Genomic DNA, 15,554 nt, shown 5'->3' with positions numbered 1-15,554 from the left:
CTAATCATAAAGAAATAGTGGTGAATCTTACAATCACAGCCTCATAGGTTAGATGGTGCAGGGTAGTATTTCGATGACATTTGTGCCAGCTTTATGATCACCTATGATTTTTCTCAGGTCTTCACTCATATTTATATTTCCCTTATTTTTATTTGAATTCTCCTTTCTCCATATGGTGGCAAGATCAAAAACTACAAAGCAAAGGGCGAGAAAATGTGTCTACCTGAGACACAAACACACAGTTGAAAAGCAAGCAGAAGACTAAGAAAAAAATCTGCCCAAAAAAGGCTGACGAGGGACTTTGATCAAAGAATATATCTTTGGGGTGCCTGGGTGACTCAGTGGGTTAAGCCTCTGCCTTTGGCTCAGGTCATGATCCCAGGGTCCTGGAACTGAGCCCTGCACCCAGCTCTCTGCTTCAGCAGGGAACCTGCTTCCCCCTGCCCCAACCCTCTCTCTGCCTAACTGTGATCTCTGTCAAATAAGTAAATAAAATCTTAAAAAAAAAAAAAAAAAGAATATATCCTATGTTCTAAAGGATTCCCAGAAATTGAAAAGAAAATGAAACTGCAACATTTCCAATGGACATTTACAAAGAAATCTAGCAGGCCAGTACAAGGAAGGAAGAATACTCCATTAGCACAAAGTTCTTTAACATTTTTTATATTAATAGGTTTGATGGTTTGCCAGAATTTTAAAAATGGTAACAACCAGTGTTAGGGTGTATGGAAAGAGAACCCTCATCTACTCTCAGTGAAAATACAAACCAGTAAAGAAGGTCTCAAAGAACAGTTTGGCAGTAGCTATTAGAATTCACAAGGGACAATTCCTTGAACCAGCAATTCCTGCACATATGCACGTGTACATGTGCTTTCTACAGCACTGCTTAAGAGAACACCATAAAACACGCAGCTATCTAAAGGATCATCGGTACTGAATACATTAAGGAAAATGGAATTTCCACGCTGAGGAGAACTAGAAAGCCATCAGAAATGAGGAGACAGACCTACAGATGATGACGTGAAGATAGTCACAGATCTCTAGGTTGCAGAAAGAGTGAGCTAGCTACAAAGCAGGACGTATAAATGATTCACTTTATTAAAAGGACACCTGAATTTACTGATTTTGAGAGATAAAGATTCACTCATTCAACAGATATATACTGAACTACAACCTATGTATTCATTCAATGTGTATATATAGTCTCTCAACAAAAATGTATGGAACCCTGTACACGCCAGGCACTGGATTATCTTTCTGTGTGTGTTTTCTCATGTGTGATATTTATCTGTCACTAGGTGTGCTCTTCATCCACAGGAGGAAACACCCTGAACACTGCTTCTCTTGGTGGGGGGAGAGGTTATGGAGCGTGTTTACTTTCTACTTCATACATTCCTGCAGTGATGGATCAAAGCTAATGCAAGGTGGTAGCTCTTTTATTATCAGTAATCATCCTGACCCAAGTATTCACCCAATATGCAAAGAATTGTGACAGCTACAGTGGAGAAAACAGCAAGGCCTGAAAATGGCAAAGCCTGCAGAGGATCTACTTACAATTCATAGGAGGGAAACAAAGGATGGGGGAGATGTTCTTTTCTGGCGGAGTTTCTTCACTAGGAGCGTGAGTATGGCACTGTGGTTGCATAGAGGCCCGTCTGGTTGTCTGATGTTTCCTGTCATCTGTGTCCACCAACCACAAAGGCCATCCTCTCTGGGCATGTCTCCTGGTAGCAATTAAGAAGTCCCTTGAACTACTCCATCAGACTCGGACTGAAAACGATGGAACATTCTGGAAGAGGTTTCCCTGGGTTCAGAAGGCTTAGAGGTGAGCAGAGTGTTGCTGGCAACACTCGTAATTAAAATGTGAGGACGAAAACCTGAGCAGAAGGGCCAAGGAGGAGACCTCATCAGCAGAGCAGGTCAGGTACAGACATCGGGGAGCGGTGGGGATGGGACGGAGGGTCTGATGCTGCCGGAATGGACGCTCCCAAGGAAAACTGGAAATGGAGATCTTTGGAAAAAATCTATTTTTGCCTCTTCTGCAAATCACTGAGAAACATTCTGTAAAGACTGAAGAATAGGGACCTATGCACATCTGTTTTAAATTCCTTCACTGTAAATTTGATGCAGTGTGGATGTATCACAGAAGTATACACCTGTGACATCATGGGCGCACACACGCAGGCTCAGACTCAGACACACACACACACACACACACACCCTTTTCAAAGGAAAAGGGGAAAGAAAGCAAAGAGAGTTCTATACTGTAACGTAGGTGAAGGGTACTTGCCGATTTGAAGCGGGTCCTCTGAATGTAATTCTATGATGGGTTGTAATAAGAAAGGCTTGACTCTGTGGGAAGATAGGAAAGACAGAAATGAGGCAAGGAGCTCAGATTCAGCAAAACTGCAAACACCCTCTCCAGAAATAGCAACACATGCTCCTGTTCATAGCAAGGGCCACTCACTGACCAGGGCCTTCTGCTCTGTGACATCTGGCCCTGGGCACACGCAGTCACACTTCGGCAGATCGGGGCAGAATCGGATGTCCACTCTCAATCTCATCATCTCATCAGGAAATATTGAATACTCAGAAATCACTCGAGAGAGGTCAGCGAGAATTTGCCCGATGTTCCAGTGTTTTCCAAGTCATCTCTAGTTTCCTGCCTCTTCTCCAACAAAATGTATAACCCAGTGCTTACTGATCACAGTAATCTGGAAAACCGACTCCTACACAGACCTGAAGTCAGTAACATTTATGTGATGAGTCCTCTCCTCCAGGATACGCCAAAAATCAGACCCGAGAGATCCAAATCTTCTATCACAACAACCACACACAAAGGTCAACGCGTTTTCCAGCCTAGAAGCCACCTCTGGGCTTAAGTGAGAGCCCACTTACTCTTATTTCATGCGGGGTTCTACCAAGCTGGATCATCCTCTGCAGATACACAGTCTTAGATGCCAGGCAGCAACTAAAAAGCATATTTACTGTAACAGAATCTTGTATTTGGAAAGAGTGAAAACCTTGTTTAATAGGATAAACTAAAACAGTCTCATACTTGAAAAATATTTCCAAATGATGAGAACTAGATATCTTTGAAGGACAAGCTGAAACTTTTAGGTTCATTAAAATTTTTTTTTTTTTTTTAAATGTAAGACTTAGCATTTTATTTAAATCACTTAGAAAGAAGGAAGGGAGCATAAGTTAAAACCACCAGGAAGCCCTGGCGTTGAGTTGAGGCCGGGGTTTAAATCTCAACTCCACCCCTTCCTCCACAGGTGCCTGAGGGAAATTCACTTCACTGCTTTGAGCCTCGGTTTCCCCACTGAGATTCAGGAGTCTGCTCTGAGCACTGAATGGTTCCATTCAGTGACCCCCCCCTTCCCATTTTGCATGATGCCACAAAAGCTCCCAGCACAGACAACTGGGTGACTCAGTTGGTTAAGCGACTGACTTCGACTCAGGTCATGATCCTAGGGTCCTGGGAATGAGTCCTGCATTGGGCTCCTGCTCAGCAGGGAGCCTGCTTCTCCCTCTTCCACTCTCCCTGCTCTTCTGCTCTGTCAAATAAATAAAATATTAAAAAAAAAAAAAAAGAAAGAAAGAAAGAAAAAAGGAAAAAAAAACCTCCCACAATAGAGTCACAGACTCGTCCTCAACAGCTCTGCAAACTTCTCAAACCTGACCTCAGGGTGGTACCCAGAATATCTCACATGCAGTAAATGCCTAAGTTTAGCTTCCTCATCACTCACGATGGAGGGTGTACTGCATTTGGAAGACTGCTCCACAGGTTGGAATGAGGATGCCAGGGCCAGCAAGAAAGTGGGGAGGGGGTCCAAGAGAAGAGCCTCCTAAAATGAGGTCCCCAGCATGCAGACCAGCCCATTACTAACCGCTGCCTCTGAATCTACCCGGCTCTGCTGTCTGGTCCAAGCCACACTTACTTGATGCTGTGTAGCTTTCTCGTGACTATGACTGGAAAGTCAACCTCAAAATATTTTCTTGGGAGAAGATCTTCATCCTGAGGAAAAATACACAGTAAGTTTCCTAATTCTATATCCCCTCATACATTTACTGACCATCTTCATGCACTGAGTACTAAGCCCCAAACAGCAACAGAGTATTTCAGGGCCCAAATCAGGAACGATACGGTGAAAAATGCATGTTTCAGGTGACTTCAGTCTCCGTGTGGAGAACGGACGGAGAATGAAAGTTAGGAGGTGCTCATAGCCGTCCAGGAAGAAGGTCCAGGGAGGAAGTCATGGGGAGCAGGAACTGGGGGAGCCGCCACTGGCATGGAGACAGGGAGGCACTGAGAGGCGCTGGGGAAGTAGGACTTAACAGACTTTGCCAAAAAGCAGACAGAGACAGATTAGGGAGGGTCAGGAAACCCATGTGGGGGTGGGGCCTGCATGTGGGGGATCAAACAGGATACAACAGCAAATATCACAAGGCACCCGCCACGGTGAGGGCAAGCACTGTTTTGTGCTACATTTACTTTTTCCTGTGAGAGGAGAGTGTGGTGGGGGAAAAGGGCAGGCACTCTGGAGCCGGGGAATGGGGTTCAGATCCCAGCTCAGCCACTTGTCTGCTAGAGGTGCTGGGAAGTCACTCAACTCCCTGGGCCAAGCTTTCCCCATCCACACAGTAGAGAAGGGACAGCACCTCACAGGGCTGTGAGGAGTCCTGTAGAAATAAATACTCCAGCGGCACTCACAGCAGGACCCGCCAGAGTAAGCGGCATGGGTGGGCTTTTATGATGTACTGACACGCGTACACAGATGTGCAGCCTGGCCTGGGCTGTACGTTTATTTCTACCGTGGCCTGCAGTAAAGAAAGTGTGAAAGCCACACACACAAACGGAAACACACAAACACATACACTGAGTCAAAGAAACACATCTACACAGACCCACACACAGGGACATGTATAGACACACAGACCCCACACAGAGACACACAGAGACAAAGAGGCTAGGATATATATGCAAAGATACACAGACACACACATGGAGGTACACACACCCACACAGAGACACAGAGACACACACATACTCACGGCCCTGCTCCCCCATCTGTGTCCCAGCCTGGTCACGCCCTGGCCATCTTAGCACATTCTCTCCATGTCTGCTATGTCCAGTCACTCAGCCCTGATGACTATTCTTTTTTTTTAAGATTTTATTTATTTATTTGATAGAGATCACAACTAGGCAGAGAGGCAGGCAGAGAGAGGGGGGAAACAGGCTCCCCCCTAAGCAGAGAGCCCGATGTGGGGCTCGATCCCAGGACCCTGGGATCATAGCCTGAGCTGAAGGCAGAGGCTTTAACTCACTGAGCCACCCAGGCGCCCCCTGATGACTATTCTTGAACGCATCCTCTCCTCAACCCCCAGCTGCAGAGACACCCCTTTCTGGCCTCTTCCTACCACACCCTGTGTGTCGCCTGCAGCAGCTCCTCACGACCCTACGGCCTAGCAAGAAACAAGTTGCTCCGCACCTGCTGACTTGTTCAGCATCCCCCCCACCGTGTATTCTCTGAACACCCGTGTCCACCTGTACTTCTATTCCAGAAATACAGAGCCAGTTTGCTCAAGGGGAAAAGACGAAAGCAAAGCCAGGTGCTGGTGTCCAGAGTCTGGCTGCGGCGTCGCTACTGCAGCCTGGGAAGACACCCCCGTTTCTGACGTGAGCCGCTGCACAGCAAGAGCACCGTGAATGCAGACAGTCACCCGCGAAGGGAAGCAGAGAATGACCCCGGGGTCAGCATGATGGGGACAGAAATCACAAGCAAGCGTTTCCTAATAGGAGGGGACCCCGAAGGGTGAGCGTCAGAACTGAGTTACCGCCCACCCTTGTGGAAAATCTCAGGGGGTATGGTTTGCGGGAGAGACAGGGAAAGAGGGAGACAGGAGGACAGAGAACAAGACCGCTTCCTGGCGTTTCAGAAGACACAGGCTGGCCATCCCCACCATTCACACTCACAGCTGCCACGCATGCCTGGCTTGGTGCAGAACGTGGCGATGGACGAGCCGCTGAGGCTACTGGGAGGAAATGTTTAGGGAAGATGAGGATGTAACTTCTGCTAGGATACCCCACAACACACTTCCAGAATGTTACTCCCACGATAGGAAAGGTTAAGGAGAGTCTAAAATTCCAAGACAAGGGCGCCTGGGTGGCTCAGTGATTAAGCCTCTCTGCCTTCTGCTCAGGTCGTGGTCTCAGGGTCCTGGGATCAAGCCCCATGTCGGGCTCTCTGCTCAGCGGGGAGTCTGCTTCCCACTCTCGCTCGTCCTGCCTCTCTACCTACTTGTGATCTCTTTCTATGTCAAATAAATAAATAAAATCTTTAAAAAATAAAATAAAATAAAATAAAATGCCAAGACAAATGAGAATGATTGAAAGCAAATGAAGGACAGCATACACTCCTATGTCCTGTATTGGACTTCTTACTTTATTATAAGGAGCTTTCCCTCGGGGCGTCTGGGTGGCTCAGTTGAGCGAGTGGCCAACTCTTGATTTTGGTTCAGGTCATGATCTCAGGGTCATGGGATCGAGTCATGTATCAGGTACCCAGGTATCAGACACTTGACCCTCAGAAGAATTCTGAGTAAGGGGTCACTGTGGAGGGAAAGCTATCCAGAGGCACACCTGGAGCCTCTAAGGAACAGACATCTTCTTTCTGGGCTTTGGCAAAGGAACAAAACGGCTGCGGCACGTGACACTTCCAGTTTTGGTTCTGGGATTCCTTAAGTGCATCTGACTCCTATTTGTCAGGAGCTGGCATGTCATAGGAGGCGTGGAGGACAGCCAGAATGGGGCCTCAGTCCCAGAAAGCTCCAGGGACAGCCGTGAGGAAGGACAGCCCTTGGATTCAAAGGGGATCCCGCAGGGCTGACCACAGCACAGACTGCCCAAGGTGACACCCATTCCCTGGGTCCTTGATCCTTGGGTTGTGTGGAAATAAAAATCGGGAGACACAGAGAAGCCAAGGTTCCTTAAAGGGGTTCACTACCCCATGACTCTCTATCTGTGGTGGTACTGGCTTTCCCAGGCCTTACTGCTGCCTGCTGCCGGAAGGCGGGAGCCTTCAACTGTCCCCACAGTCTTGGGCCCGAGATCATACAGAACAAGCTCCCACCGTGGTGCAGGCAGAAAGCCTGTGACCCGCTGCTAAGCCTCTGCTGATGCAGCCGGGAGACCATCCAGGGTGGAAGGTGCATGAGACCATGAGACTGGCAGACAAAATTTTCTTCACACTGTCTAGAAGCACAGATCTCTCAACTGAGGGATTAGCAAACTTGCTGCAAATGGCCAGAAAGTATTTTAGCCTTTGCAGGCCAGATGGCCTCTCCTCAAACTACTCAACTCCCCTGTCGTGCTGGTAAAGCAGCCACAGAGAAGACTTAAGTAAATGGGAGTGGCTGTGTTGCAGTGAAACTTGATTTACAAAGACAGGTGGGTAGGCGAAATCTGGCCCTTTCCACCTAGGCTCTGAAACGCAAACAAGCATTTTTTTTTTTTTAAAAAGAAACTTAAAACAAAAACAAAAACAAAAACCCCTTTAGAGCAATATGATTATCAAACAAAACACCTCCACAGTATCTTTCCTACCCTGTGCTATTTGCTTTCCTCACTTCGGACAGATAACCATTTTCTTGGAAGGGGTACCTAAGTCTCAAGTACCTTGAAAGGAAAGAAAAACGTCAGATTTATTCATTATTAACCCATTACTGACAGGGGAAGAAACCAAACCCCGGGACCAATTCGAAAGGGTGTGGGGCCTAGAGGAGGCATTCCTCCAGTGGCTTCTGCTCACATGCACACGTTCCGCCCCTGCATTCTGCTCCAGCTCCTTCCACCACACCATGGTCAATGAGGGAGAGACGTACCACCGACTGACGGACCACAAAGACCCCCCTGAGCAAGCACAAGGCTCTGGACAGAGAACAGGGAAGCGACCTGGACTTGCAGGACCTGCAGTCTATTTGCTCCTGGTTCTGCCACTCACCGGACCCGTCTCATTTCCTGTGAGCGTAGTTATACCTGTGCTTGCTCGTTAACAGAGCAGGTGAGGGATCAAATCAGGGAATAGCTATGAAAGGCCTCTGTGTCACATCACTATCACCCAGCCTTGCACATCTCTAAACTGTAGACACTGTCACGATGACAATAAAATCTTCGTGATCATCAACACGGCAGACACAGAGGCTCTGGGGCTCACAATCCCACTGGCAGGGTCTTTCACACGTCCGGAGGACACATCTACAAGGGTTTTTATCTGATGCCCAGTTTGAAACAGGAAAGGATGAGAAGCCAGGCACCCATCCTTCACCAGGGCCCCGGTGACATCAAGTACGTGTCTAAAGGCGGCAGCAGGCACAAGCAGCTGGGGACAGGGGCACGAGACGGGCAGTCACTGCATTCCCTCTGAATATATTTTTAACATTTTGAACCAGGCGGGCACCTTCACAAATGAAACAATTCGGGAAAGAAGAGGGCAAATGTTCATTTACCTTTAGTCTCCAGAAGGTGGTATCCATCCCAGCCCCAAGATTTATAATTTGACAATGACATTCTGTCTTCCGCAGAAATGCCTTTATCAGCTGACTGACACCATGGACTCGAGCAAAATATCCTGAGAGAGAGACACACAGAGACAAGCCATCACTCAGTGAGGTCGGAAAGCATCCCTGCAGAGCCCGCCCCAGGAGAAGAGCACAGGAGGATTCTGCTGCTCTTCTTTGAGGTCAGTGATTTTTCTGTGGACTCATGGGAGAAATCAGGACTTTCACATTCTCTCTTTTTTTAAAATTTAAAGTGGCAAGAACCAAAGTAAGTACAATCTATTTAATGGTGTAATTAACTATCTTAAAAATAAAATGTGCCTTAAATTTACATATGAGAGACAACCATATTACAGCAAAACATTGGATCTAAATATTCCTCTGGGAAATGTGCTTTTTTACAGCTAGGTGCAAGCCACTCAAGAGTCTGCAAAGTGTCAAAATTTCAAGATCATGATGAAAATAATATTTTGAGGACAGGAAACGGGAAAGACAAATGACAGAGGAAAAAAGAAAGTCTTATTTCTTACCATGTTTCTGCAATCTCCATCCTGTGTGGGTAGAGCCTCTGTTTAGAAAATGGCCTCACAGGGGTACCTGGGTGGCTCAGTCAGTTAAAAGTCTGTCCTCAGCTCACGTCATGATCCCAGGGTACTGGGACAGAGGCCCCTCGGGCTCCTTGCTCAGTGGGGAGTCTGCTTCTCCTGCTCCCTGTGCCTGCCATTCCCCCTGCTTTGCAACTCTTTCTCTCTCTCTCTCAAATAAATAAAATCTTTAAAATAAATAACAAAAATAAATAAAATGGCCTGACAGACCACTTGGGAGAGGGGAAAGCACAAGTAAATGTTGCCTAATAAACGGACTTGTTCAGCTACAGAGTGGTGAGCTGGAGCAAATGCGGTGAGAAATAAAAGAGGGGGAAAGGAAGATAAAATCTGAGTTCTAAAACCCTGCTGCTTGGGACGCCTGGGTGGCTCAGTTGGTTAAGCCACTGCCTTTGGCTCAGGTCATGATCCCAGTGTCTTGGGATCGAGTCCCACATCTGGCTCCTTGCTCAGCGGAAGCCTGCTTCTCCATCTGCCTCTGCCTGCCACTCTGTCTGCCTGTGCTCACTCTGACAAATAAATAAAATCTTTAAAAAAAATAAAATAAAATAAAACCCTGCTGCTTAAGTTTTAACTATTTTAAGAACAAAATCTGAGTAGCATTTAGAAATGTTTCACAATGTTAAAAAATAATATTGGGGCACCTGGGTGGCTCAGTGGGTTAAAGCCTCTGCCTTCGGCTCAGGTCATGATCTCAGGGTCCTGGGATTGAGCCCCACATCGGGCTCTCTGCTTGGTGGGGAGCCTGCTTCCTCCCTCTCTCTCTGCCTGCCTCTCTGCCTACTTGTGATCTCTGTCTGTCAAATAAATAAATAAATAAAATATTTAAAAAAAGAAAAGAAAAGAAATGTTCCACAATGTGATACAGGAATTCTAGGTCTATTGATTCTCCCAATAAATAATTTGAGCTTGTATTTTAGGTGTCTCTTGTATTTTGTTTCTAGGAAATAATTTTTTTTTGAGAGTTAAAAAAAATTTATTATTATGATTTTTATAAACATATAATGTATTTTTATCCCCAGGGGTACAGGTCTGTGAATCTCCAGGTTACACACTTCACAGCACTCACCATAGCACACACCCTCCCCAATGTCCATAACCCCACCCCCCCTTCCGACCCCCCTCCCGCCAGCAACCCTCAGTTTGTTTTGTGAGATTAAGAGTCACTTATGGTTTGTCTCCCTCCCGATCCCATCTTGTTTCATTTATTCTTCTACCCTCCTAACCCCCCATGTTGCATCTCCACTCTAGGAAATCATTTTTAATGTATGTTACAGAATATCATCCACAACAGACTGGATATTGAAACAAAAACTTTAAAGATGCTCACCACACCCTATCTGTGCCACAACATGGAGATGCCAGCCCAGGCAGAGAGAGAAGGAAGGCAGGCCGCTGACATACTGCCTGGGGCACCCAGGTCCCGGGGCTCCAAGGGGGGCATCCCTGCCTCCGGTTAGGAAAGCTGCCTCAGGAGCCCGGGACGGAGGCTTCAGGCCTCTTAGGCAGGCCTGGCCCCATCTTTCTAAAGCCTGGTTCACCCTCAGCTCAAAGTAAGGTGCATGTCCTTACTGTCAGGGACCACCACTTTAAACCTTCTTTGCCTTTCCTACAGAATCTACCCACAAGCTCCATCTTTAGGGCCAGGATTCCCTGCATGCCCAAGCACTTGGGGTCATTTGGCTAATTTCTCAATCTGACTGAGAATGAGTCACCCTCCCCTCTTAAATCCTTTCACTGCCTTGATAGAAAGGGCTTGCAGAGCCTAACAGTGTTACTATCACTTTAAGAAGGCCAAGAAAGGAATTCCTTACTTGAACAGACAGTTCACAGTAAAAGATAATGTAAATGGCCTGAAACATATAAAAATGATTTTCAGCTTCACTCCTAAAATAAGAGGAGTATAAAATAAAACTACTTAAGATACCATTTTTCAGGGGTGCCTGGGTGGCTCAGTGGGTTAAGCCTCTGCCTTTGGCTCAGGTCATGATCTCAGGGTCCTGGGATCGAGCCCCGCATCAGGCTCTCTGCTCCTCAGGGAGCTTGCTTCCTCCTCTCTCTCTCTCTGCCTGCCTCTCTGCCTACTTGTGATCTCTCTGTCAAAAAAATAAATAAATCTTAAAAAAAAAATACCATTTTTCATGAATCAGATTTTCACAAATCAATGAAAAGGTTCCTCATACACGGTGTTGGTGAGGATGTTGGGAAATGAGCACTTTCATATACCCCTGGAGGGAGTGAACACTGGAACCCTCGATTTTGAAGAATGAATCCCTAAAACCTCAGGCCTCTGGGCTGATGAGGGGACGTTGGGAAGGAGGGGGTCACTTGCCTCTGTTAATTTCGGGGGCCTTCCTCTCCTTAGACAGTCTTACAAAGTGCTGAATGTATGGATCATGCCAGTAGCCAAGGCTTACTGCAAACCTAGAAGGAAGGAAAGGAGGCAGGTGAGTCAAGGTCAGTAGGTTCTAGCCCAATTCTCAGAAACCAGGTCAAGGACAATCAGCTACTTCCAAAGACCAACACAGGAACGTTTCATGCTTTCTTATAAATCTCAGCAGACTCAGTCATCTGTCTGGGGGCTCCTCATCGCCCCACCCCTCCCCAGTGGCTATTTCTTCTCTCTCTTTGCTCATGTGCCTAACTCCTTTCCCAGGACCCTGCAGAGCACAGCACCTCACCTCATACCTCACCTAGAAGACCTGCCACCATTTATTCCCTCAGCAAACTCATTGGCTAGAGCCAGTCAGACAACTCTGCTCGACCACAAGTTCTGTGTCCATAGGAAAGGAAATCCAAGATTGTTTCCTAAAACTCACAAATGACTACTGAAGCCTTTCCCCCAGCTCTGTACTAGGTACCAGTCCTTCCACATCTCTCAGGCAGGTCATAGTGGGAAAACCAGGAACCAATAAACACAACAGCTACAACCTAGAAACTGGTGCAGCAGCCTGAACTCTGGTCTACACAACCTGGAAAATGCTATGGTAGCCTAAACTCTCCCCGGTCTATATTACAAGGAACCAAGGGTTTAGTGTTCTAAACCAGAAGCAAAAGGCCAGCTTACCAGTGGAGGTCTTCTGCCATCTGTAAGGAACCAGTCTTAGGAAAACAAGAAGTAGTGGAAGGAGCCTGGATCCCTAAGGCCACGTGAAGCCATTTTGGCCCTTGCCCTCAATGGGTATCTGGGAGTTAAATGTCTTTATCACTGAAACTAAATGGAAGGGCTCCTGGGTGGCTCAGCCAGTTGAGCGGCCAACTCTTGGTTTTGGCTCAAGTCATATCTCGGGGTCCTGGCATCGAGCCCAGCATCAGATTCCATCCTCAGTGGAGAATCTGCTTCAAGATTCTCTCTCCGTCTGCCCAATACTCTATCAAATAAACAAATCTTTTCTTAAATGTAATAAACAGATCAAATGCAGATGGCCTTCTGTTACATACAGCCTCAAACATCCTAAGTGCTATCCCGAGCACATTATCTCATTTCTATTCACTTGGTGAGTAAGATGAAAGGGGTAGGGTGTGTGTGTGTGTGTGTGTGTGTGTGTGTGTGTTTTCACCCAACTAGGTTCTGAGCTCCCAGAAGCAGATAGACATCATATGTTCTCATCATATACACTGACAAGGGTTACTCCTGCCCTGACTATGGTCTGTGCTAATCCTGTACATCCCCACCAGTCTCCCACAGATGGTCATGTGCCCACTGCAGCAAATACCCATAGGAAGCACGTACCTTCGGCTACACAAGGCAGCAACTCAACACAGAGATACATCAAGTACGCACGAAGAGACACAATTACCTACAAGCCCAGACTGTCAAGGCAAACTGACCCACAGAGTTTTGCAAGGGTGAACATACTCCATTGTCTGAAACAGTGCTTTTCAAACAATGGATTGTGACCCACCCATATCATAAAATCAATGTAATAGTCTGTGAATCCCGGGCTTATAAAATGCAGACGACAAGAGTTAAACAGAAAGTATCAGTATTCATTAAGAGTTAAAGATTGTTTTGTGAAGCTGTCATTGAAATATGTATTCGGGGTATAAGTGCCATGAAAAATCTCTTCTCCAACCAAACAAAACAAAAGAGACTCTTCAACACACAAAGCAAACTAGAGATTGCTAGAGGGAAAGTGGGGGGAGCGAAACTGGTGATGGTGAATAAGAGGTACATATTTCCGCTTATATAAAGAACTCACAAAGATGAAAAGTATGTTAGAAATATCGTCAGTAATACTGGAATAACACTGCACTGGGACAGACGGTGACTATTTGTAATCGTAGTGAGCGCTGAGTAACGTATAGATGTGTCAAATCACTATGCTGCACACCTGAAACTGACATAATGTTATACAGATCAACTATACTTCAATAATTAAGAGAGAAAATTGTGTTCTCACTGTTCACGGTATGAAGAGCACTGTCCTCAAAGGCATCACCTAGTACCCTCTAGTGGTAAGAGCCATCTCTGCAGTTGAGAAAGACCCATAGACGAGTGAGAACAGTCCTCAAACATGGATGTCAGGTTGGAAGGGGCCTTCCCAATGACCTAGTCAACCCTGACATCCAGGGCAAGAACCCTTCAAACAACACCAAGCTACCGCCTGAGCACGCCCTACAAAGAAAGCACTCGCTCCACCGCTGAGCAGCTCTACCTGCTGAAAAGCTGACCAAGCTGCCTTCCTCTGGGAGCTCCTCCCTGGACTTCCTACTGCCCTCTCCTGGATGACATGGAGCAGCTTCTGTATCTGCCCTCAGCTAACACTACTGGATCCAGACAAGCAATACTTGCTGAGTGTCTGCAAAGTACCAGGCATTGGGAATACAGCAGGAACCCTGGAAAGAGATAGAGACAAAGAGAAGTAAGAGCTTATGCCAGATGAAGGACAACAGCATGGGGGATGAAGGACCTGCATCAGACAAGGTCAAAGGGCAGGCCTCTCTGAAAAGGGGAGGGCTGCATAGAGTCCCACAGAATTGGAGAAAGCTGTGCAAAAGGCACTCTGGACGGGACGAGTAGCAGATAGAAATGCTCTGGGCAGGAAGCGCCTTGGATGTTCCAGTAGCAGAAGGTAGGCAGGGAGGCTGAAGAACAGCAGAGAAACAGGAGAAGCCTCAGAGATATCTCGTGTGTGTGTGTGTGTGTGTGTTTTAATTTGTTTAAAATTTTTCTACACTACCCATATGCTACATTTCATTCTAAGACATCATCAGTTGTAAGACTGAAAAAAGAAACACCAGTTTGTTAATCTTTTTTATTGCTTAGAATTTTAGTTTTCTGCTTATGAAAAAGCTGTTTAGACTTATTTGAAAAGAATGAAAGGCTTCAGAAGATTGGTAAGAGTTGGTTAAATCCTCCCTTTCAGTTGGTTTAAGTCTTTCCCTTTCGACATGATTGATAAGAGTTGGTTAAGCCTTCCCTTTCCACACAACATTGACCTTCATGCTGCCAAGGGCACTGGCAAGGCTGCCTTTCTCAAGAGATGGCTATCATCGCCTCTGAGATTTTTTCCCACGCTCCGGAGCCATGAGATGTAGGCTGTGTTACTGAGTCTTTCTTGATCTCATCAGAAGGTATCGAGGGATGGTTCTTGAATAGCAATCAGGATTTGTGCTCCTTCTTCAGACGGCCCACGAATGGTATGTGGGCTGAGCCAGCCAGGGGCTGCAGGTGCAGTTGTCCAGCCACACCACAAGGGAAGATTGACCACATCCACATGGAAAGATAATGGCGACTCTAACACGATGTGCCAGTGACTGCAGGACACAAAAAGAATGAAGTAGGGGCGCCTGGGTGGCCCAGACTGTTGGCCCACCAACTCCTGGTTGTGGCTCAGGTGGTGACCTCAGAGTCTTAACACTGAGTCCCATGCCTGGCTCCACACTGGGCATGGAGCCTGCTAAATGACTTCTTCCCTTCCCTCCAGACAGGTTCTCTCTCTCTCTCTCTCAAAAAGTTTAAATAAATAAATAAATAAATAAATCCCAAAGAACCAAAAATCTCAGATTTAGAAAGACCTTTCTCAGTCTTCACTGAATCAACTACTGCTTTTAAAATGTTCATGTCGTTCACAAACCACCTGCTCCATTTAACATTCCTTTAAGTCAACTCACTCTCTGCGTAGTATTTTCTTCTAACACACCCTGTAATAAATACCTTCTAAAACACAAAACATCTATCTGGGTGCACCTGAAGTCATCTCCCATTCCTCCCGTGGGAAGCACTGACCCACTGCAGCCACCTGTCCGTTCAAGCAGTGCTGCCTGACGTTCCCCTATTGGCAGGACTGTCCTGCCCTCCACTGGTATTTCTTCATCTGAGGGAAAAACAAGGGGCCCTCATTGCTGTCTCAGCCAGTGAGGGTCGAGGTGGGGGCTCCTTCA

At 46.6% G+C, this 15,554-nt stretch overlaps 1 protein-coding gene across 1 annotated transcript in view; it reads right to left on the bottom strand.

The window, feature by feature from the left end:
- LCMT1 (leucine carboxyl methyltransferase 1) overlaps positions 1-15,554 on the bottom strand; it is a 57,442-nt gene that overhangs the window by 26,621 nt on the left and 15,267 nt on the right. Inside the window, exons 2-5 of the mRNA XM_044233525.1 lie at positions 11,500-11,591; positions 8,512-8,633; positions 3,945-4,021; positions 2,291-2,352 (exon numbers count right to left, since the gene is read on the bottom strand). Of these exons, the coding sequence (XP_044089460.1) occupies positions 2,291-2,352; positions 3,945-4,021; positions 8,512-8,633; positions 11,500-11,591 (353 nt within the window). The remainder of the gene's footprint in view (positions 1-2,290; positions 2,353-3,944; positions 4,022-8,511; positions 8,634-11,499; positions 11,592-15,554) is intronic.

Source organism: Neovison vison, chromosome 14, assembly GCF_020171115.1.
Source record: "Neovison vison isolate M4711 chromosome 14, ASM_NN_V1, whole genome shotgun sequence".
In the NCBI taxonomy this organism is placed as follows: domain Eukaryota; kingdom Metazoa; phylum Chordata; class Mammalia; order Carnivora; family Mustelidae; genus Neogale; species Neogale vison.
Note: the sequence above shows the minus strand (reverse complement) of the source record. Positions and strands in the feature narration are given on the sequence as shown.